The 22,694-nt window shown below is 39.3% G+C and overlaps 1 protein-coding gene across 2 annotated transcripts; it reads right to left on the bottom strand.

Moving 5' to 3' along the window:
• Window positions 1–4,064: 4,064 nt before the first annotated feature.
• On the bottom strand, window positions 4,065–8,749 carry GAPT (GRB2 binding adaptor protein, transmembrane). 2 transcript variants are annotated; one of them, XM_030321361.2, is made up of 2 exons: window positions 8,541–8,749; window positions 4,065–5,431 (listed from the first exon to the last, which is right to left on the bottom strand). In XM_030321361.2, the coding sequence occupies exon 2, from the start codon at window positions 5,421–5,423 to the stop codon at window positions 4,566–4,568; it is 858 nt and encodes a 285-aa protein (XP_030177221.1). In that variant the 5' UTR covers window positions 5,424–5,431; window positions 8,541–8,749; the 3' UTR covers window positions 4,065–4,565. The 2 variants fall into 2 exon arrangements, with proteins under 2 accessions (XP_030177221.1, XP_030177230.1); XM_030321370.2 differs by having other exon boundaries at window positions 4,065–5,332; window positions 8,541–8,610.
• Between the last annotated feature and the right edge of the window lie 13,945 nt (window positions 8,750–22,694).

Below are 22,694 nucleotides of genomic sequence, written 5' to 3'. Positions count from 1 at the left end.
GATGATTATAATCTAGTACAAAACAACCTATGGTCAATGACTCTCAGAACTTCAAAAATAGAAGCGGTATCTCTTTTTTTTCCCCTTGTTCTGGTCTGAGATACTCATTTCTTAACAGTAACAAAAACAGCCAAAGTGATTTTCTGACATGTTTATTGTCCCCCAAACAGAAAAAGCAAAACATAAGTCAAAATATCATTTTAATATTGTTCAATAGCTTGTCACTCAATGATGAAAATTCATAAAGTATGACAAGGCTTGAGATGTTGTAAAGCAAGGTTTTCAGTGGGTTAAGTAATGGCCCCTTTGCTGTGGAGACCAATAATAGATTGGGGTATATTACTCTACCTCATTATTGGGGTATATTCTTATTACTTTTATATTGATGTATAATGCAGACTTAGGTGAATGTTTCAAGCTGAAGGCTGAGAGCAATCTGAAGAAGCCAGGTGTTCATTGTTGCTGGATGTTGGCCATGGTGTCTCACAGAGATTAGCTGCATGTCACAGGATATGAACTTGCCTGCATTTCTGGGAGTATACAGGAAAACTACACTCATTATATTTGATGCTACTGTCTCCTTTCCCTCACCCCTGACATCTCTCCTCCTTTAATTGTGGTACATGTGGTCACTTTTCTAATAATAAAACACAAATACAAACTGCTGCTCTCAATAGATGCAGAAAGATTTTACTATCTTTACCTCTCAAGGACATTTTTACTTTTCAGATTTTAGGAAGATGGAGAAATATTATAATAAAGGATGCAAGAAGCAGATAAAAATATGAAGAAGACAGACACAAAGAGAGAGACGGAGAGAGAAGAAAGAGGGTGTGTGTGGGGGAGGGTGAGGTGGAGAAGTGAGGGAGGAATGGGAAATGAAAGAAGGAAAAAGAGAAGAGGGACTCAAAACCAGAGAAGGGCTGAAGAAGAGTATGTATTGTAAAAAGAAGGTGGATGACAATCTCCTTTGTTCCCTTTGCCCACCCCCACCAAAACCTGCTAGTAAGAAAAGTAGGAAGAGATTTTCAATTGATAAAGAACTTAAAATTAATTTTTAAAAAGTAGTCAAGACAAGAAGTGGTGAAAGATCACGGTCTAAATACTTCTACACAGTCCTTTTACTATATTTTCTGGCCAAAGAGAATAAACAAGTATCAAATATTCATCCTATCTCTGGAAAATGACCTGTAATGGATGTGTCAACATATGTATTTCACAGTATCAACCACCATTCTTAAAAATCGTTAAGAGGGGCCCCTGGGTGGCTCAGTCGGTTAAGCGTCGGACTTCGACTCAGGTCACGATCTCGCGGTCCCTGAGTTTGAGCCCCGCGTCGGACTCTGGGCTAATGGCTCCGAGCCTGGAGCCTGCTTCCGATTCTGTGTCTCCCTCTCTCTCTGCCCCTCCCCCGTTCATGATCTGTCTTTCTCTGTCTCAAAAATAAATAAACGTTAAAAAAAAAAATAAAAAAAAATCATTAAGAATTTACTACCCTCCTCACTGGCCATTCTTTCTCAGGCTCCTTTGCTATATTCTCCTCATTGACCTAACATCAGAATACTGCAGTTTGAGGGGGACGTCTGCATTGCATCCCTTTTTCTATTGTTTCTCTACTCTTTGTTCCAGGTCATCACATAAATCCCTGTTCCTCTAGATACCACCTAAATGCTTGCTGATGGCTCTCGAATGTACATATCCACTTAGGAGCTCTCCTCCAAAATTCAAATGTGTATCTACAACTGCAAATTGGGGATTTTTACTTGGGTCTCAGGACATGTCAGAATAAACAGGTCCAAAATTGATTTTTCCCCTTTGGTAGTAGGTTGACTGACTTAAATTCTACTTACAACTTTCTTTTTCCCTTGGCTCCTTTCCTATGAGGCTATCAAAGGTCAAAATTCAATTTCTCCTCCACTCATACCTGGTGGTATCCATGTATGCATGTAACACCATTCTGGTCAATGACATATAAATAGGTATCTCCTGATGTGGTCTTTTCCTTTTATCCTTCAGGACCAGAACACAAATGTAAGGCTTGCACGTTCCACAATCATTTGGTGATCATGAGTTAATACAAATGAGGATGAAAGTTACAGCACTAAGGATGGCAGAGAGAAAACAGAGAAAGAACATGGATTTCTAATGGTACTGTTAGCCTAATACACTAGCCTTCAACTGCCTCACTTCAGTGTCCACATTATTTGAAATAAATGAAGGTGTACATGCCTAAGTCAATGTAGTCAGCTTTTCTGTTACTGGGAGCCCAAGTCATTCCTGACACAGCCTCCAAAACAGTTTCCACTGTAAGTCTTCCTCATCTCACTGAAATGCTTTATAATCGCCCCTGCTGCTCCAGCCAGAAATAAGGTGGTTCTTCTAGACTTCTCTGTTACAATCCCCAATCTTAACCCTTCCCTACCAAACATACATACTGAGTCCATCAGTAAGTCCTGTGGCAGTTCCTCCAAAGATTAAGGTAGCTATGTCAATGGCTTTATCTGCACTGCAGCCACTCCTGTCTAAATTAAATGCAAAAGCTTTTCACACCCCTACCCATCTCACACTTTCACGGATAACTCCTTTCACCCTTAAGTCCCATCTTAAGTGTGTCTCCAGAGAGGCCTCTTTTGACCATTCCATTAAAATTCTTCCCTACCCAACCCTATTGCTCTCAAAAACAAAAGTTTTTTTTTTCTTCAAAGCATTTTTATTTGTATACTGGGGTCCACCCTGGGAAACAGAAAGCTTACCGGTTTAAGAGGGAGAATTTAATACAGAGAATTAGCAAAAAGGTATTAGTTGACTGGAAGGATATAAACAGGACACTGAGGTGCCACAAAGACAATGACTGCAGGAGAGAGCACCCATGCCTCGGGCTTGGACTTGAAGCTCAGAGGGTCTCATCTGTCTCCTCCAGAGGAGGCTCTGAAGAGCTGCCTCTCAGATTCTAAGGTGAGCTTGTTACCTCTGACAGTGTGCAATTGAGCTGATTCTGGGAATGCCGGAAGAAACTAGAAAATGCAAAGAACTGGTGATGCTGGAGTAAATTACATGGCAATGGTACCTGCCAGGGCCCCAAGGAGAAAGAGTAAGTCCCTTTTGGTTCCAATCGTCTACGAGTCTTCCACAGTGCTCCCTTTGAACAGAGCCCTATATGGGTCCACTTGGCAAAGGAAAAATACAGCTTGCAGAGTCTCAGCCTGATCAATTCAGGACAGCATATAAAAGGAAGACCTCAGGGATAAGATACTACAGCTTAAGAAGTGCATATTTGTTTATTTATTGTCTTTTCTTTCCTACTAGACAATATGCATTCAAGACCCATGTCTTTCTTTATACGTTTTACCCCTTCCATGTGCCGAGTAAAAGTACATAGATGGTACTTGAAAAATATTTCTTGAATGAATGAATTTATTAGATTTTTCTCCAAACTGCTGAGCAAAATACACACCTTAATTCTTGTCAATTGAACAATACTGATTGCCTCATATAATGGTCTAGGCACTGGAGTTAAAATAGGAATATGAGGCACTTCCTTATTACTTAGCAAGGAATTTAAGACATTCTCATATGACATTAAATAGTAAAATGCCATAGAAAACATTCATATGTTTGAATTTCCACAGACTTAAGCAGGCAGAAAAATCTATAGGAAATAAGAAAAGAAAAAGGTAAAGGCAGGTTTGGAATAACTCAGAAGACATGTGGAAGAAGTTACCATATGAGGCACGCTTGAAAGGGGGCAGACCAACAAAGCCATGGAGGAGGGATGGGTCTGGCAATTCTCATATGATTATGAGGAAAGCAGACAAGTGAGAAATTAGTAGGAGTCACTGGAAAAGTAAACTGGAACCAACTGTGGGAAATCATAAGTCCTAGAGTTAGATTATAAATAGTACATTGGGGCGCCTGGGTGGCTCAGTTGGTTGAGCATCTGACTTCGGCTCAGGTCATGATCTCGTGGTTCATGGGTTTGAGCCCCGTGTCGGACTTTGTGCTGACAGCTCAGAGCCTGGAGCCTGCTTTGTGGATTCTGTCTCCCTCTCCCTCTGCCCCTCTCCCACTTGTACTCTGTCTCTCTCAAAAATAAATTAAAAACATTTTAAAAATTAAAAAAAATTATAAATAGCATGTTGTTTGCAAAGAGGAGACACTAAGAGGTTTCAGCAAAGGAGTGATGCAGCATTGGAAATATTTTCTGAAGATAAATCTGGCAACATCATGGGTGAATGTGTAGACACTAGAGCCAGAAAGACTTGTTAGGAGACTGACAGCAATCTTGAGCCAGAAAAGATGGTAGAGGGAGAAATAAAAGAAAAAGATAACAGGTAACAGAAGGAAGAATCAATATAACACAATGCAGAATTAATCTAGCAAAATGAGGGTAAAGGGGATCCCTGGAATTAACCCACAGTGATACACAGACAGAAGGTTCAGAAGGGTGGAGACAGATAAAAGATCATTGAGTTTCACTCGAAGAACAGGATGAACAATGGCATAAGTACAAGAAAAGTCCCAGTGAATATTTATCCTCTAATAACTGAACCCAGTGTTTTGAAAAGTTATGAATCTGGAAGAATATATATGTCTTCATCTTGAGAGACTTCAGAAGTGCTAGGCTTCTGGAAGTTGTAATATTGAGATGATGTCTCATTTCCATAGATATGCTCCTCGAAATTGGTGGGCCGAGTGTTCTCATATAGTTCCTTATCAGTTTCTTCTTTAGCTCTGGGAGGACCGACTTCCACATTTTCATAGTTGTCATACATGTTAACCCCTCTTCCAGAAGACGTATAGTCTTGGGTCTGAACTGAGATTTTATGCCTTGAGTTGACAGTGAGGGGATCTGAGAGCGTTTTAGCATAGTCTTTTCTCCTGCTGCTTCTCCTCTGCAAAAACCTTGGTAAGGTAAATTGCACTGGGTTATGGTGTTTCCAGTGCCAAACACACCCAATTCCACAGATCAACAACAGTAAAAGAAGGGAAAGTCCTATAGAAACGGCCACTGAAGTATTTCCACAGCTTTTCAACATTTCTGCACAAGCAGTGTTTAGTAGTGTGGTGTGGCCCTTAATGAATTCACACGTGCAGACCAGCGTAATTCCTTGTAGGGTAGAGTTAAGAAGCAATCTTGGAAGTTCTTTCAGGCATTTCTTTTTCAGATGTGAAAGAACATCATTTGGCAAAGTCCTGATACAATTAGAGGAGAGGTTGAGTAAACGGAGTCTTTGAAGATCGTTCTTGTTGTATGTGATGTTTTTTACAGTACAATCATTAATGTATACTTGCACGATGTCGGGGGGGATTTTACTCGACTCCACTTCCCTTTCTATAAATGAATCACAAAATGAAGCAGAAATGAGTGGAAGATAATGGCAGAGTAGACAACTCAAGAAAGAGAAGGTTGAACGATCTGCCATCCAGACACCTGTAAATTAAGAACATATTAACTGAGTGTTTATTTCATAGCATAACAAAACATATTAGTTTTATATTTATTACATAGCATAATAAAAAAATCTGCCAATATCTACCACCATATTAAGCACCAGCACTTAGTGAGTTCCTGCTACAAAAGAGAAGAGAGTACTAGCTGTTGTGAGGAGAGAAAAAGAGAAGAACTTCTATCTGGCCAAGTGTGAGTGATTTTATTAATTAGATTTCAACATGACTTTTGACAATGAGGCTAATAATTTTCAAGTGAAACGCAATGCTTTGAATGCAACAGGTAGAAGCGATACGAGTACACACGGGCAATAATTTCCATTGCTTATCACCTCCTCCGTGATGCCTGTGGCATAGTCAGGGACGATGTCTTTTCCTTAATCACTCCTTCCTCTGTACTTCCCTATTAATGAATCCATTCCCGGGTAAAGCATGATAGCCTAACTTACAGGGAACTGTGTGTCTTCCTACCTGGTTAAATGGTGGGCGGGGGTTGGGTCTTTTCATCTTTATATTCCTAGAGAACACCATTAACAGCTAGTGCAGAAAAGGAGTTCAACTGATATTTATTAAATAAATGAGTCAAGAAACAAATGACTCCTAACGTCAGCATCTAATTTCTTAAGTCAACAGTTTAAAACTTGAGACACATCTTCTAGCGCTCACTTTGGCAGTACATATACTAAGATACATCTTCTAAAGGGCATAGTTTATACTTAATAGAAGACAATAGCTCTTTTATATTACATAAAATATCTAAAAATACTTTGAAAGTCTTCCTGTCACTAGTGCTCTCACAACTTCCAGCAAAAAAAAAATTTCAATTAAGATAATTTTAGAATGTTTTCTGTCAATGCTTTAAAATAGCAATGAAGAGAGAAATGAAAAGCATTTATAGCCAGATTGAGTTGTTGTATTATGATTTTATCAACAAAATAGTATTACTCTATGTTCTTAGCCTAGACACAGAAATAGTTACATCTAATACCATTTTCATTGTTTCCAGTTTAAAATTTTTTTGTTAACGTTTATTTATTTTTGAGACAGAGAGAGACAGAGCATGAACGGGGGAGGGTCAGAGAGAGGGAGACACAGAATCTGAAACAGGTTCCAGGCTCCGAGCTGTCAGCACAGAGCCCGACGCGGGGCTCGAACTCACGGACCGTGAGATCATGACCTGAGCCGAAGTCGGCCGTTCGGCTGCTCAACCAACTGAGCCATCCAGGCGCCCTTCATTGTTTCCAGTTTTATTGAGATATAATTGATATACAACTTTGTATTTGTTCAAGGTATATACAACATGATGATTTGACATATGTATTATTGCAAAATGATCACTGCACTAAATTTAGCTGATGATCATCACCTCACATAGCTACAGTTTTTTTCCTGTCATGATAACTTTTAAGATCTACCCTCTTAGCAACTTTCAAATATACAATACAGTATTGTTAGCTATAGTCATCCAATATTGTGAACAGTGCTTGTAGGATGATTATTATCTATTGAATGTCAGTATTGATAATATTTAGTTAAGAGCTTCTTTCGTTTCAGCTTTAAAATACTTTTAGATAGATGGATTATCTCCTTTGATCCCACAGCTGCCGTATGAAGTAGATACTATTGTTATGTCCATTTTACAGAAGAGCGAGGAGAGGATTAAAGAGTTTAAGTAACTTCTTGAATAACTAAGAAGTGACTGAATCAGGATCCAAGCAAAGTTTGCCTCCAAATACTCTTCTTACCCACATTTCTATAAATGGCTATCAAAAACATCTATCGCTAAAATTTTAAAGCTTGACTAGCTCTGAGATTCGTGAGGGCTGGAGTTCTTATTTATCTTTACATTACCAAATCCAGCACTAGACACAGAAGAGCTACTTTCTTAAATATTTGTTAGTGAATAGAGCAAACTGCATTAGGATAACAACAGTAACAATAAACAGGTAAAAGGAAACCCCACAAAGTTGAGCCCTGCTTTCAGTGAGTATTCACACAAGACAGTAAAGTTTTCTAAATTTTTTCACCATTGGAATACATCAATGTGCAAATTTTCAGTTTGGCATGTCACACAAAATACCAAATTACATATGAGATGCAGTTATCTTTTATATAATTTACTTGATAAAAATATATGGACAGATAGCCCGGTTCTAGACATCTTTTAATCTCTTTATAATCATGGTAAATTCTCTCCTTTATAAGGTCAGACACAATGCTTATGTCAAGGCAAATATTTGGCAAATGACTTTAACCATTAGGATCTCATTTCCTTTCTAAAGCAGATGAGAACCAATCATATGTAAGATATTTTATGTTAAAAGTGATTACTCGTTTAAGTAAAAATTTGTTAGCACATTTGAACAGAATTTCAAATATAGATTAAAATTAATCACCTTATTAAAAGGTGCTAGGCTTGCAACAAAAGTGGGGAAGGCTAACTATTGCTGAGGATAACGTAATAAATTGCCCTCTCAATTTCCAAGAGGAGAATTTATTTTTACCATCTATTTTCTTCTATGTAGGCACTCCAGAACATTTCAAATATTAAAACTGTTTGTCAAAAGAAGTACTTACGGAAATAAACACAAGAAAACTTCTTACAGGAGAAAAAATGCATCCTTTTCCTTTCTCTAAAATAACTTAACAGGAAAAACTCTGAGAGGCAAAAAGGAAAGACCCACTAGAATGAAAACCATGTGTTAAACAAGAGCCCTTCAAAGATAGCTTAACATCCCAGTAAGCCTAACTTTGCCCAATCTTAGAGAAGACTGTTTTCATTCTTGAAAGCAGTTCCAACAGACTAACAATTATTCATTTGTCCTAAAATTACAAGTGGTTGATAGACTTCTAGAATTTTCAAAGGCAGATATTGTCCTTGTGTTTGGAAAAGCCTAATCTTACACGTGTAAGCATATATACGGTAAAGACACTAACATCACCCTCCGTTTGTAAACTGATATTTCCCCCTATCACCACCTAAGGCCATCTAAAAACTGTGTCTGGTAACATAAAAAAAGTCACTGATTATTTAAAATGAATTTGTTTCTTACAGTTGTTCATTAGTCACACACCTTAAATCAGGTTCTTACCTTGAGACTGCTGTGCCAAGCTCCCTTCTGTTCTTTTGGTTAAACCTGCTTTGATGTTCCCCTTTTTTGCTTTGGTCAGTTACTTCCTTCTTCCTTTCAGATTATTTCATACTTGCAAAGTTTCCTGGCTCTAGAGGAAGTTCTTATCAGATGCACCAGAATTAAGATAAATGGCATGAGATTTTGAAAAAGGAAGCTCAGCCCTTCTTGTTATCAAGTAATAATTCTCCAACTAAATCAGAAAATGATCAGAAAATGATGCATGAAGCCCAGATGCTTTTGTTTGTGCAATATAAATAAAAGGTGCAGTCCTCACTTCACAGTCAATAAGAGTCATTTTTGCACTTGCACTTAAAATTTTTTTAAAAACAGAGATTTTAAAATGTAGTTACATAGAGGTCTTGTTGATTTGTTTGCTCGCGGGATTGCTAAAAGAGTCCTCCTTTGAAATATTATGTCCCAGCGCCGCAAGTTACATTTACACTTGTCAAGCCAGTGTCCCAATTTTGGATCAGAAAGTGTTCATATTCTTTAAGTTGATGACACAGGAATTTCCCCAAGTAAGTATATTCTGAGTTGCGCCATTTCTGTGATTTTCTAGTAGGTAGAAAGAAAAACTGTTTAATAATAGTAACCAGCACATTCTGGACACTCAGTAAGTCTCCTAAATGTTTGGTGTACTCCTCAGTGAATTCTGACAACAACTCCAGAGAACAGGGCTGCTCTTCACCCTATGGTACAGAGGAGGAAATGGACGCAGGGTGGTAACATCATCACCCACCCAGTGTGGCCTGGCAGGCTGCCTCCGGCACCTGTGTACTAAACCACTACACTTGCTGGCTTGCTTGGATGAGTAACAGGTTTCCCACATAGATCTCTTATTTAGCAGCATTTCTCAGAGACCAACTCCACAGAGTATAAAAATGGAAAATGCTGAATTAAAAAGACGAGATCATAAAGCAATGGAAATTTTGCCTTTTAAATTGCATTGGAAGTTTCTCAACTCCAGAGGATTTCCCTTGTATCAGGGGATTTAAAAGAAGAAGACTTCATTGCTGAAACACCAACCAGACATCAGAAGAGCAATACTATCAACACAGATTGGGGACTGACATTGTGCCAGGCATCGTGCCTGTGCTAAGCAGCGGGGATGCCATAATGAACGAACTGTCTTGTAGCAATGAAACCTCCTGGAAGAGGCTGCTGTATCCACAGGTCATTTCAGATCAAGGTGATAAGGGCTAGGAAGGACACACTTAAGCAGAGAGTCCTCTCTGCTTATAAATGGGCAATATTATAAATGGGGAGTAAGGAAAAGAGACATCCATTTCAGAATGGTCAGGGAAGGCATGACCTGAGCTAAGGCTCATAAAATAAAAGGGAGTTAATCAAGGCAGAATAGAAGGGTTCCAGGCAAAAACCCCTGAGGGAAGGAGGTTATGAAGGGCTGTTGGGAATGAATTATGAAAGACAGTACCTTATTGGTGTTCCATTCTAAACTGTGAAAACTGCCCCCTGAAACTCATGTCAGGCCTAAAGAGAGGTACATTGTTATGGTTCATTGGCCAACTTAGAAAAGTCTGATTACAGTCCAGGGCTAAAACAAAACAAAACAAAAACCAAAACCCAAACAAAAACAAACAAAACTGATAATGTAAGAAAAACAAAAAAACAAAAAGGCCTAGGAATTTCACTCCTAGGTATGAGGGCCATTTCTGTTTATAACTGCTTTAAATTAAAAATATCCTAAAGCTTTAGAAACATTTCAAAGGTCCCTCAACAATACAGTGGGTAAAGAGAACATGATAGATTCATGAAACTGAATACTACATATAGCAATAAAAAACTTGAACTACTAATAGATTACAACAACATAGATGGATCTCAGAAATATAATGTAGACTTTAAAGAGTTATGCACAAAAGAGTACAGACTGTAAGATTCCATTCTTAAACCATGGAAAGCTTATCTACAAACAGATGATGGTAGAAGACAGCAAAATGGTGATTACTATAGACTGGGAGCCTTCTCAGATGCCAGAAACATTCTATATCTCGATCTTTGTGGTGGTTATATATAACCATTCATCACGCTCTCTATTTATGATTTGGGAACTCTATGCAAACTGTATGTTAATTAAAAGAAATTGGGAATGTATGATAAGACAATTCTTTAAAAAGTCACAAAAAGTTGAGATAATCTATCTAATATCTCTAAGATATGTTTTTTATTCATTCAGATTACCATCTCCTTTGGTAGACTGGTCTGGTCTACTCATTTGGATGGAGAAACACTTTGTTCAACTATAGGCAGACTTTCAGCTGGTTGAATTCCAAATTTATCTAGAGTTTCTTGAGTCTGGAGGTTGGTAAGGCTGGTGGTAAGAAAGAGGGGAGTTAGTAATGAATCTTGGGCTCCATCCCAGTCAAAGTAGGGAATTTTTACTTTCTGAGATTATATAAATGGTCTTTCATTGGCACACCTTGACTTAAAGATGAGGTGCTGAAAAATCATGTTCAACTTAAAAATAGATAAGTACAAAGCAGTTTTACCTAAAAGAAATAATTCTGGCATCTTGGGCAAGTAACAGAACTTCTCAGTCTTGCTTTCTTCATCCATAAGACAACAATGGATTGGGTGATCCCTTAGCTTCCTTCAAGTTCTACCAAGTACAAATGAACAATATAAATGTTCGTTGCATTCAGAAGAGGATTTTTGAAACTGGTTTTCAAGTGTAGCATACACTTCCTTTTAGTCCAACTCCCTCTTTTCATCATGAGTCTTTCCTAATTGCTACACAGATCAGATAACACGACTTAAAGCTTGCTTCAGCTTCAGTTGAACAACGCTCCCTCCCTCCCCCAGTGTTCTCCCCTTTTTTTCCTTCAGAATGAAATAAACAAACACTGGGAAAACTGAGCAATCATTCATTAAGAAAAAAAAAACACTGAAAACATTTTGCTTCTTCATGACTAAAATTGAAAGCTGAATAATTTAGCACTCCTATGGTAAAAAGACTCCCCATTCATTTTAGACTGTGGATATGATTTCACAAGTCAGGTAACTGTTAACTATTTCAACAGAGTTTCTGTTCAGTTGAGGAAGGCATTGTAAACTAGAGTTAACAGCAGATACCAAATCATTGTTAGCTTCTGCCAACTTCTTCAGTAAATGTTGAGAGGCATAACAGATCACCAATTTTAAGTAACTGGCTATAGTTTGAAACTTCACCCAAAAGTCAGCCTGGATGTGAGAAGTGGAGCCTAGCAGACACTCTCTCCCACATACAGGACAGTGAAGACCAGCCTAACCATTTCACACCTGGCAGGAGGGGGGCACTGGGGCGGTAGGTCAGCTTAAAGAGGAAGGCACAACTCTAAATCCTTTGCATTAAGACCCTGAAAAATCTCCCATGTACACTGAATCTGAGTGAGAAATTAGGAGAAGCAGAGAATAGTAACTTCTATAGATTTACCCTCCCTACCTGAGATGATGTCCTGTGTAACTCTATTCCCATGAGGAGTAGTAGGAGGTGAATAAAATAACTAGCCAAATATTCCCAGAGTGGGTAGGGGCTAGGGACCTGTCTGAAAAGACCCTGATAAGCAGGGTTCCCTTTTCTCCCTCTAGGAAATAGACTTCAGAAGGCAATTCAACTTCAGATGACCAAAGAACATTCACCCAGAAAGCAACAGCTGAAGTGCATGGGGCATAAGTGGTTAATGGCCTCAAGTAAGCTGTCAGGTACTCCCACATGAGTTTCTCTGAACCCATTGTCTGTGCTTCCTTACAGGTACATTAATCATAGAACAGGCTAAAGTCATGTTGTTCTTTCTTAGGAGACATAACTCTCATATATGCCTTTTATTGGTTAATTTACTAGAATTTTAAGACTATCTCCTTTTCGTCTTCAGAGTCCATCCCTATCTCTGACATTATTAACTAGCTTGGGCCAGTCATTCTATCACAGAGAATCTCAATTTTGTCATCTGCAAAATGGATTTTAGTGGGTAATTGGTTCTTTTTTTAATGTTTATTTATTTTTGAAAGAGAGAGAGAGAAGGGGCAGAGAGAGTGAGACACAGAATCCAGAGCAGGCTCCAGGCTCTGAGCTGTCAGCCCAGAGCCCTACACAGGGCTTGAACCCACGAACCCTGAGATCATGACCTGAGCCAAAGTCAGACACTTAACTGACTGAGCCATGCAGACATTCCAAGGTCATTGGTCTTAACTATAGTTGTTCATTAAAATCTCCTGAGGAGCTTTTAAAGATATTGATGCTTGGGTTCCAGTCCACAAAAATTAAAGCAAAAATATCTAAGGGTATAACTAAACATCAATCGGGTTTTTTTTAAATTTTTTAAATGTTTATTCATCTTTGAGAGACAGAGAGAGACAGAGCATGAGCAGGGACAGGACAGAGAGAGAGGGAGACACAGAATCCAAAGCAGGCTCCCCCACTCTGAGCTGTCAGCACAGAGCCTGACGTGGGGCTCGAACCCATGAACTGCGAGATCATGACTTGAGTCAAAGTTGGACGCTCAACCAACTGAGCCACCCAGGTGTCTGAAACATCAGTAGTTTTTTAAAAAGCTCCTCAGGTAGGAAGTTCCCAGCAGTATTGAGCACTCAGGTCTTTTATGAACTAAAATCCTAGGACTCTGCTGTATGATCTCCAATCAACCATTCAACTCTTGAGTTTTCTTTCTTTTTAAAGTTTATCTATTTCTAAGAAAGACAGACACAGTGCAAGGGTAGGGAGAGCAGAGAGAGGGAGAGAGAGAATCTCAAGCAGGCTCCACACTGTCAGCGTAGAGCCTGATGTGGGGCTTGAACTCATGAAACTGAGAGATCATGACCTGAGCCAAAACCAAGCGTCGGGACACTTAATTGACTGAACCACCCAAGTGCCCCTTTAATTTTCTTTACTATAAAAATGGAACTTGAGAGATAATGTTACAAGAAAAAAAATCTGGAAAGTGCTCAAGGTTCATTGGAGAAATACATGTTATTAAAAACACCTAGGAATTTGTACGCTGGCTGCAATGGCACTAATAGTTCACATCTACTTCACACTTGAGCATGTGTCCCAGTGCCCTCTGGGCCCCTTATATGAATTTTCTTTTTTAATTCTCACAAAAAGCATAAAGATGGGTTTTACGCACTGGATAGGAGGTGAGGAAACCGAGGCATTGAGGGACCGAACTACCTATTGGCCATCATAGAGCTTGAGCCAGAGTCTGAGTTCAAACTCAGACCATGTGACTTGAATCCAGACCTGGTACTTTTAACAGAGGTTAAAAGCACTAAAGTATTAGTATTATGAACTGCCCTTTTACTCCTTAATTATGTAACCAAATTCCTGAGAAGTCCCAGATTAAAACCTGCTTTATTCCAAATGGTACACAGTTGAATCCCTCTCTCTTTCAGAATATTTGACCTGCGCTACAGGTGGTGGCTCAGCTGGTGGGGGTAAATAAGTTTGGTGGCTGGAGGAGAGCTTTTCTTGGGTTCTAAGGAAGTATGAGAGTTCTTAGAAAGTAATGGAGGAGGTATAAAAATGAGAGAACTGACATGCAAGATCAGAAAGCCCATAACAAAGAATATTTTTTTCGGGGAGCACCTGGGTGGCTCAGTCAGTTAAGCATCCCACTCTTGATTCTGGCTCAGGTCACGGTCTCATGGTTTGTGGATTCGAACCCCACAACAGGCTCTGTGCTGACAGCATGGAGGCTGCTTGGGATTCTGTCTCCTTCTCTCTCTGCCAATCCCCTACTCACTCTCAAACAAACAAACAAAAAACCAAAAAACACCAAAAACAAACAAACCACCAAAAAAAAAATTTAAAAAAAAAGATCTTTTTTCTGTACATTTCATAGGAAAGTGACATACTCACAATGGGGCCTGAGCATGGTGGCCCTTGTTACTGTCATGGAGAATGACAAAAATGGTCTTACGTTTAGCTGTGACCGGTCTTAGTGCTATTCCATATAGAGTCTACCCAGGGCTCTGTATATGCAAGGATATATCTTTATTCCAAACCTCCTAATCTCTTGCCTGAGCAATTTACTGGTCTTCTTCCTCCTAATGTGGTCATCCTACAGTGCTGTATCTGAAAATTGATAGAGTGTTACATCTCAAGTATAAATCCTACATCAGCCCCCTGCATAAGACCATTGAGTGGTTCCTTATAGTCTGGGAGTTAAATCCCAACCCCTACCACAGGCGGTAAGGCTTTTCAAGGTCTAGCCCCTGCCTGTTGTTGTCTCCTCTCTCCTCACTCTCATGCAGCCCGAGACACTGTCTTCTCTCTAACCCTCCAACTCTTCTAGTTCCTTTCTGCCAAAGGCCCTGCATTAGTTGCTCCTTTTTTTTTTTTCTTTCAACGTTTTTATTTATTTTTGGGACAGAGAGAGACAGAGCATGAACGGGGGAGGGGCAGAGAGAGAGGGAGACACAGAATCGGAAACAGGCTCCAGGCTCCGAGCCATCAGCCCAGAGCCCGACGCGGGGCTCGAACTCACGGACCGCGAGATCGTGACCTGGCTGAAGTCGGACGCTTAACCGACTGCGCCACCCAGGCGCCCCTTAGTTGCTCCTTTTAATTCGATCGTATTCTCCCAGATCTTCCTACGCCTGCACACCCCTCCTTCTGGCTTCCTCTCAAATGTCACCTCCTCAGGGATGCTTTGTTGGAGCATCCCTCTCTCAAGTCCATCCCTACACTGTCTCCCATCCCCTCTCACACCCTCCCCTCCTTCTCTTTGGCTTTTGCAACATACCATTTATTTTCATCAGAGCCTGTAGTACTAATACTTTTATATATATATATATATATATTATATATATATATATATATAATATATATATATATATATGTATATATGTTTATTCTTTTATTCCCTTACCTTATGAGTGTTAATTTAATAAGAACAGGGATCATGTCTTATTCACTGCTCTATTTCTAGCAGTGTCTATCATGTCATGTGAAGAAGTTCAATAAATGTTGGCTGAGTGAATAAATGAAAGCAATAGGGATGAATCTGAGAGAATAACCTTTGAGCTAAAGCAACAGTGTTTTTGGTGTTACACATAAACACACACCAGAGTTAATAAAACATACATGTATATGCATATACATATATATCTATATTCCATATTTATACACAAACATGTTTATGTATATGTTTATACACACACATACATATATTCTAAAAAGCACCAACGTATTAACACTTGGGTAGAAAAACTGAAAATCACCACTACTTTGGAAGCTCCAATTTGCCCTACCCTGTGATATTATCCCTCATCTCCAGAATACAAATGATCCACATTTTTCTGTTAATTAGTCTGCTTTTTTTTTGGAATAGTTTTACCACCTATGTATGTATCTTTAGTTTTGGAAAGTCCCAGTATCCCTGACTGCAAACAAAGCCCCTTCTGGCAGGCTGGAGTGTCAGTGGGACAACCATCTCAAAAGTGCCATGAGAATATATAGCTCATTGTTAGGTAGCTGGTGGGGCCCTAACATGGATCAGACATGGAAGTCCAGGAGAGATAAGGTGAAAACCAGGGGGTGCTTTGTATTTTCTGCTTCTAAGCATGGCCTATAGGGGTAGGTCAAAGAAGAACGTTTCTGTCAGAGTAAAAAAGGGCCTTCAAGTATCCTGGAAGCATATTGTCAAGACAAGCCAAGTGCACAGGAGTAAGAGGGCCAGGCTCACTGGAACCTTCTGTGCTTAGGCTTACAAATGGTGCAAAATCTTTGCAGTTTCTTACAGAACTAAGCATACTCTTACCATTGATCCAGCAATCGTGTTCCTTGGTATTTACTCAAAACAATTAAAAACTTATGTCCACAAAAAACCTGCCCAAGCAGCTTTATTAATAATTTCCAAAGCCTGGAAGCAACCGAGTTGTCCTTTAGCGGCTGAGGATAAACTGTGGTACATCCAGACAATGAAATATTATTCAGTGCTGATAAAAAATGAGCTATCAAGCCATAAACATGTATGGAGGAACCTAAAATGCACATTAATTAGTGAGGAGAAGCCAATCTAAAAAGTCTACCTACTATATGATTCCAACTATATGGCATTCTGGGAAAGGCAAAACTATGAAAAGATCAGTGGTTGTTAGGGGTTGGGGAAGGGGAAAGCTATGAAAAAGTAGAGCACAGAAGCCTTTGCAGGGCAGTAAAAGATACTGTGTACCCATAATGATGGATAAATGACATCATATATTTGTCCAAATTCATGGAATGTACTACACCAAAAGTGAACTATAATGTAAACATTGACTCTGGGTGATAATGATGTGACAGTGGAGGTTCATCAACAGTAACAAGTGCAGCACTCTTCTGGGGGGGTGTTGATAATGGGGGCAGCCCTGCATGTGTGGGGGCAGGGATTATATGGGAAGTCTTAGTACCTTCCCCTCAATTTTGCTGTGAACCTAAAACTGCTCTAAAAAACTAAAGTCTTGATTAAAAAAAAAAAAATGATGCAACATAAGCTTCAATAGGATCCATCATTTGCTTGCGACAAAAACTGTGACTCTTACATCATATTTATTTAATTTACTGTTTTTATTTTTGCACTATGCTTTTAGAATGTCTTAGGGTAGGCTTTATGGAATATGTGTCGGAACTCCTCTGCCATAAGGGACACAGCCACAACTCAAACTGGCTTACACAAAACAGATGTATGGACCAGCAGGATTGGAAAGGAGTTTAATTTCATTAATAACCTTTTATATCTGGAGGGAGGCCAACACGGCAGAGAAGTAGGGGGATCCGTACTTTCTGTGTCTCTCAAACAAAGAAGGGCTGAAGCCAAAGGACTTTGAACCCGAGAGTCTGGGAGGAAAAGACACTGAGTCTACCAGAGAGACACTGGGCCAGAGAGAAACCTGATGGGCCATAGGTGGGTGACTACCAACTGGGGGAGATAAAAAGGGTCAGGTAGGCACTGAGGGGAGGGATCCCCTTCTGCGGAGAGACAAAGGGAAGAGAAAGAGCAGCTGGGGCAGTGTAGGACTGTATCTTGACAAGAGAAAAAAGCTTGGACTGGGATGGAGAGGGATCCCATCTCTAACTGTGGGGCTTTCTTTGGACTGGGGCTGGCTGCCCTGTTCACGCACCTGGGGAGGAGGAGACCCACATCTATGTTTGGTGGTAGGTCAGGGGCACAGTCCACAGCTGGAGAAACTGTCACCTTCCCCTAAAGTGCTGCGGCACAGGACAAAACAAGCTGGGACCACATATCTGGAGGCACTGGGAGGCGCTTCCCCAGTGCGCAGGGAGTGGGAGTTTAAATCCTAGCCAAGCACAGGGGCAGGGGAGTCGGCAGAGTGAGACAACCTCGTCTGTGTCCATGGAACAGTGAGGACGGCTCCAAAGGAGTGATGTGGGACACAAGGTTGTGGAGAAGAGACTGGGGGGGGGGGGGCGGTCACCATTTTTCTCCCCATCACCACCAAGGCCACCAAGGTGGGGCCTCAGGGATGAGTCCCCAGGGCTCACAGTGGAGGCAGGACCCACCTCCACCAAACCATGCCCCTCCGTCCCTCCACGCTGGGTAACTGCATATCTACTGGAGCAGTAGTAGTTGCTGTGGAACCAGACGGACCCCTCCTCCAGACCAGCACAGCTGCATTGATTGGATTAATTCTAGGAAAATTCTTGTTATGTAGATATATTCTCCCCTCCATTTCTCCTTCTTATCTCTTCCCTACTCTAGGCTGGTTACTCTGGTTATTGGTTTGTTTAAACAGACATATTTAATCCATTCTCTTGATACATGTTCTACACCTCCTTCTTTCCTTTTTCTCTCTCTGGAATAATCAAGCTGTATAGTTTCTCTGCCTCAGTAACTTTATCTTCATTTCTTTTTCCCCACCTCTTTCCTTAATTTCCTTTCTCTCTCTCTGGATTAAGCCTTTTAGTCTCTCTGCCTGGTCAATGTTTATTTTTTCTTTTTCCCCCCTCCCCTGTCATTTCTCTTCTTGTATATGCTTTTCCATCAGCACCACCTCCACTCTGTAGCTGGTGTTTCTGGTTTTCTGCTTTTGGATTGTTTCTAGTTTTTAGTTTTTTGTTTGTTTTATTTGTTTGTGTATTTGTGTGTTTTTGTCTTCTGTCTGGCTGTTTTCCTTTACAGGGCTACTTCAAGGAACAAATCAAAGCACACCTGGTGGAGGGTCCAAAACACCACTACGAGTAGGGAAATAAAATAACCAAAGTCACAACAACAGAGAGCAAGTAACACTCCAAATAATACCTCCTGAAGGGCCAGGCCCTTGAGAGTGTATGACCCCCCCCCCTTTAATATAGCAGTGCTTACAGGTGCAGAGCACACAGCAAGCTTTTAAAATGTGTAAGGGACAGAAAACTAGCCAAAATGATGAAATGGAAGAATTCTCCTCAAAAGAAATTCCAGGAAGAAGTGACAGCTAAAGAATTGATCAAAACAGATTTAAGAAATATAACTGAACAAGAATTTAGAATAACAGTCATAAAATTAATCACTGGGCTTGAAGAAAGCATAGAGGACAGCAGAGAATCTATTGCTACAGAGATCAAGGGACTATAAAATAGTCATGATGAATTAAAAAATGCTATAAATGAGGTGCAAAATAAAATGGAGGTGGCCACAGTGCTGACTGAAGAGGCAGAAGGGAGAACAGGTGAATTAGGAGATAAAATTATGGAAAAAGAGGAAGCTGAGAAAAGAGAGATAAAAAAATCTAGGATTACAAGGGGAGAATTAGAGAACTAAGTGATTCAATCATATGGAACAATATCTGTATCACAAGAATTCCAGAAGAAGAAGAAGGGAGAGAAAGGGGCTGAAGGTGTGCTTGAACAGATCATAGCTGAGAACTTTGCTGATCTGGAGAAGGAAACAGGCATTGAAATCCAAGAGGCACAAAGAACTCCCTTTAGACATAATTTGAATCAATCTTCTGCACAATATATCATAGTGCAACTGGCAAAATGCAAGGATAAAGAGAGAATTCTGAAAGCAGGTATAAATGGGCCTTAACATACAAAGGTAGATACATAAGGGTACTAGCAGACCTATCTACTAAAACTTGGCAGGCCAAAAAGGAATGGTAGGAAATATTCAATGTGATGAACAGGAAAAACACACAGCCAAGAATCTTTTATCTAGCAAGCCTGTCATTCAGAATTAGAGAGATAAACGTTTTCCCAAACAAAAACTGAAGGAATTCATCATCACTAAACCAGCCCTACAAGAGATCCTAAGGAGGACTCTGTGAGTAAAATGTTGCAAGGACCACAAAGTACCAGAGACATCATTACAAGCATGAAACCTACAGACATCACAATGACTCTAAACCCATATCTTTCTATAATAAAACTGAATGTAAATGGACTAAATGCTCCAACCAAAAGACATAGGGTATCAGAATGGATAAAAAAACAAGACCCATCTATTTGCTGTCTACAAGAGACTCATTTTGGACCTGAGGACACCTTCAGATTGAAAGTGAGCAGATGGAGAACTATCTATTATGCTACTGGAAGTAAAAAAAAAAAAAAAAGCTGGAGTAGCCATACTTATATCAGACAAACTAGACTTTAAATTAAAGGTTGTAACAAGAGATGAAGAAGGGCTTATATACTAATTACAGGGTCTATCCATCAGGAAGAGCTAACAATTATAAATGTCTTTGCACCAAATTCAGGAGCCCCCAAAATATATAAAACACTTAATCACAAACATAAGCAACCTTATTGATAAGAATGTGGTAATTACAGGAGACTTTCATACTCTAGTTACAACAATGGATAGAACATATAGATAGAGAATAAATAAAGTAACAAGAACCCTGAGTGATATATTGGATGTGATGGACTTGACAGATATATTTAGATGTATTTAGAACTCTTCATCCCCAAACGACAGAATATTCTTTCTTCTCGAGTGCACGTGGAACATTCTCCAAGATAGATCACATACTGGGTCACAAAACAGCCCTGAATAAATATAAAAGAATTGAGATCATACCATGCACACTTTCAGATCACAATGCTTTGAAACTTGAAATCAACCACAGGGAAAAGTCTGGAAAACCTCCAAAAGCATGGAAGTTAAAGAACATCCTACTAAAGAATGAATGGGTCAACCAGGCAATTAGAGAAGAAATTAAAAAATATATGGAAACAAATGAAAATGAAAAAACAACAATCCAAACCCTTTGGGATGCAGCAATGGCAGTCTTAAGAGGAAAATACATTGCAATCCAGGGCTACCTATCAAGAAACAAGAAAAATCCCAAACATAAAATCTAACAGCACACCTAAAGGAACTAGAAGCAGAATAGCAAACACATCCCAAACCCTGATGAAGAAGAGAAATAATAAAGACCAGAAATAATATAGAATCCAAAAAAAAAAAACCAAAAAAAAAAAAAACCAACCAACCAAACAAACAAAAAACCAGTAGAACAGATCAATGAAACTAAGGGTTGGTTTTTTTAAAAAATAAACAAAATTGATAACCCTCTAGCCAGTCTTCTCAAAAAGAAAAGGGAGATGACCCAAATAGATAAAATCACAAATGAACATGGAATTATTACAACCAATCCCTGAGAAATACATGAAAAATTATATGCCAAATAAACTGGACAACCTAGAGGAAATGGACAAATTCCTAAACACCCACACACTACCAAAACTGAAATGGGAAGAAATAGAAAATTTGAACAGACCCATAACTAGTAAATAAATTGAATCAGTTATCAAAAATCTCCCAACAAATAAGAGTCCTGGACCAGATGGCTTCCCTGGGGAATTCTACCAGACATTTAAAGCAGAAATAATACCTATTCTTCTCAAGCTGTTCCAAAAAATAGAAAGGGAAGGAAAACTTCCAGACTCTTTCTAAGAAGCCAGCATTACTTTGATTCCCAAACCAGACAGAGACCCAGCAAAAAAAGAGAACTACAAGCCAATATCCCTAATGAATATGGATGCAAAAATTCTCAACAAGACACTAACAAGTCGAATTCAACAGCATATAAAAAGAATTATTCACCATGATCAAGTGGGATTCATTCCTGGGCTGCAGGGCTGGTTCAATATTCGCAAATCAATCAAAGTGATACATCACATTAACAAAAGGTAAGAACCAGATGATCCTGTAAATCAATGCAGAAAAAGCATTTGACAAAACACAGGATGCTTTCTTAATAAAAACCCTCAAGAAAGTTGGGATAGAAGGAACATACTTAAACATCATAAAAGCTATTTATGAAAAGCCCACAACTAATATCATCCTCAATGGGGAAAAACTGAGAGCTTGCCCCCTGAGATCAGGAACACAACAGGGATGTACACTCTCACCACTGTTGTTTAACATAGTGTTGGAAGTCCTAGCATCAGCAATTAGACAACAAAATGAAATCAAAGGCATTCAAATTGGCAAAGATGAAGTTAAACTTTCACTTTTCACAGACATGATACTCTACATGGAAAACCCAACAGACTCCACCAAAAGTGGATCTATCTGCTAGAACTGATACATGAATTCAGCAAAGTTTCAGGGTACAAAATCAACATACAGAAATTGGTTGCATTTTTATACACCAATAATGAAGCAACAGAAAGAAAAATAAAGAAACTGATCCCATTCACAATTGCACCAAGAACCATAAAAGACCTAGGAATAAACCTAACCAAAGATTTAAAAGATGTGTATGCTGAAAACTAAAGAAAGCTTATGAAGGGAACTGAAGAAGACACAAAGAAAGGGAAAAACATTTCATGCTCGTAGATTGGAAGAATAAATATTGTTAAAATGTCAATACTACCCAAAGCAATTTACACATTCAATGCAATCCCAATCAAAATTGCACCAGCATTCTTCTCAAAGCTAGAACACTCTTAAAATTTGTATGGAACCACAAAAGACCCCAAATAGCCAAAGTAATATTAAAGAAGAAAACCAAAGAGGGAGGCATCACAATCCCAGACTTCAGCCTCTACTACAAAGCTGTAATAATCAAGACATTATGGTATTGGCACAAAAACAGACACATAGACCAATAGAATAGAATAGAGAACCCAGAACTGGACCCAAAAATGAATGGCCAACTAATCTTTGACAAAGCAGGAAAGAGTATCCA

This window comes from Lynx canadensis, chromosome A1 (genome assembly GCF_007474595.2).
Source record: "Lynx canadensis isolate LIC74 chromosome A1, mLynCan4.pri.v2, whole genome shotgun sequence".
In the NCBI taxonomy this organism is placed as follows: domain Eukaryota; kingdom Metazoa; phylum Chordata; class Mammalia; order Carnivora; family Felidae; genus Lynx; species Lynx canadensis.
Note: the sequence above shows the minus strand (reverse complement) of the source record. Positions and strands in the feature narration are given on the sequence as shown.

Coding starts and splice junctions, on each gene's coding strand:
- GAPT (XM_030321361.2), bottom strand. CDS start 5,423: ATGGCAGATCGTTCAACCTTCTCTTTCTTGAGTTGTCTACTCTGCCAT.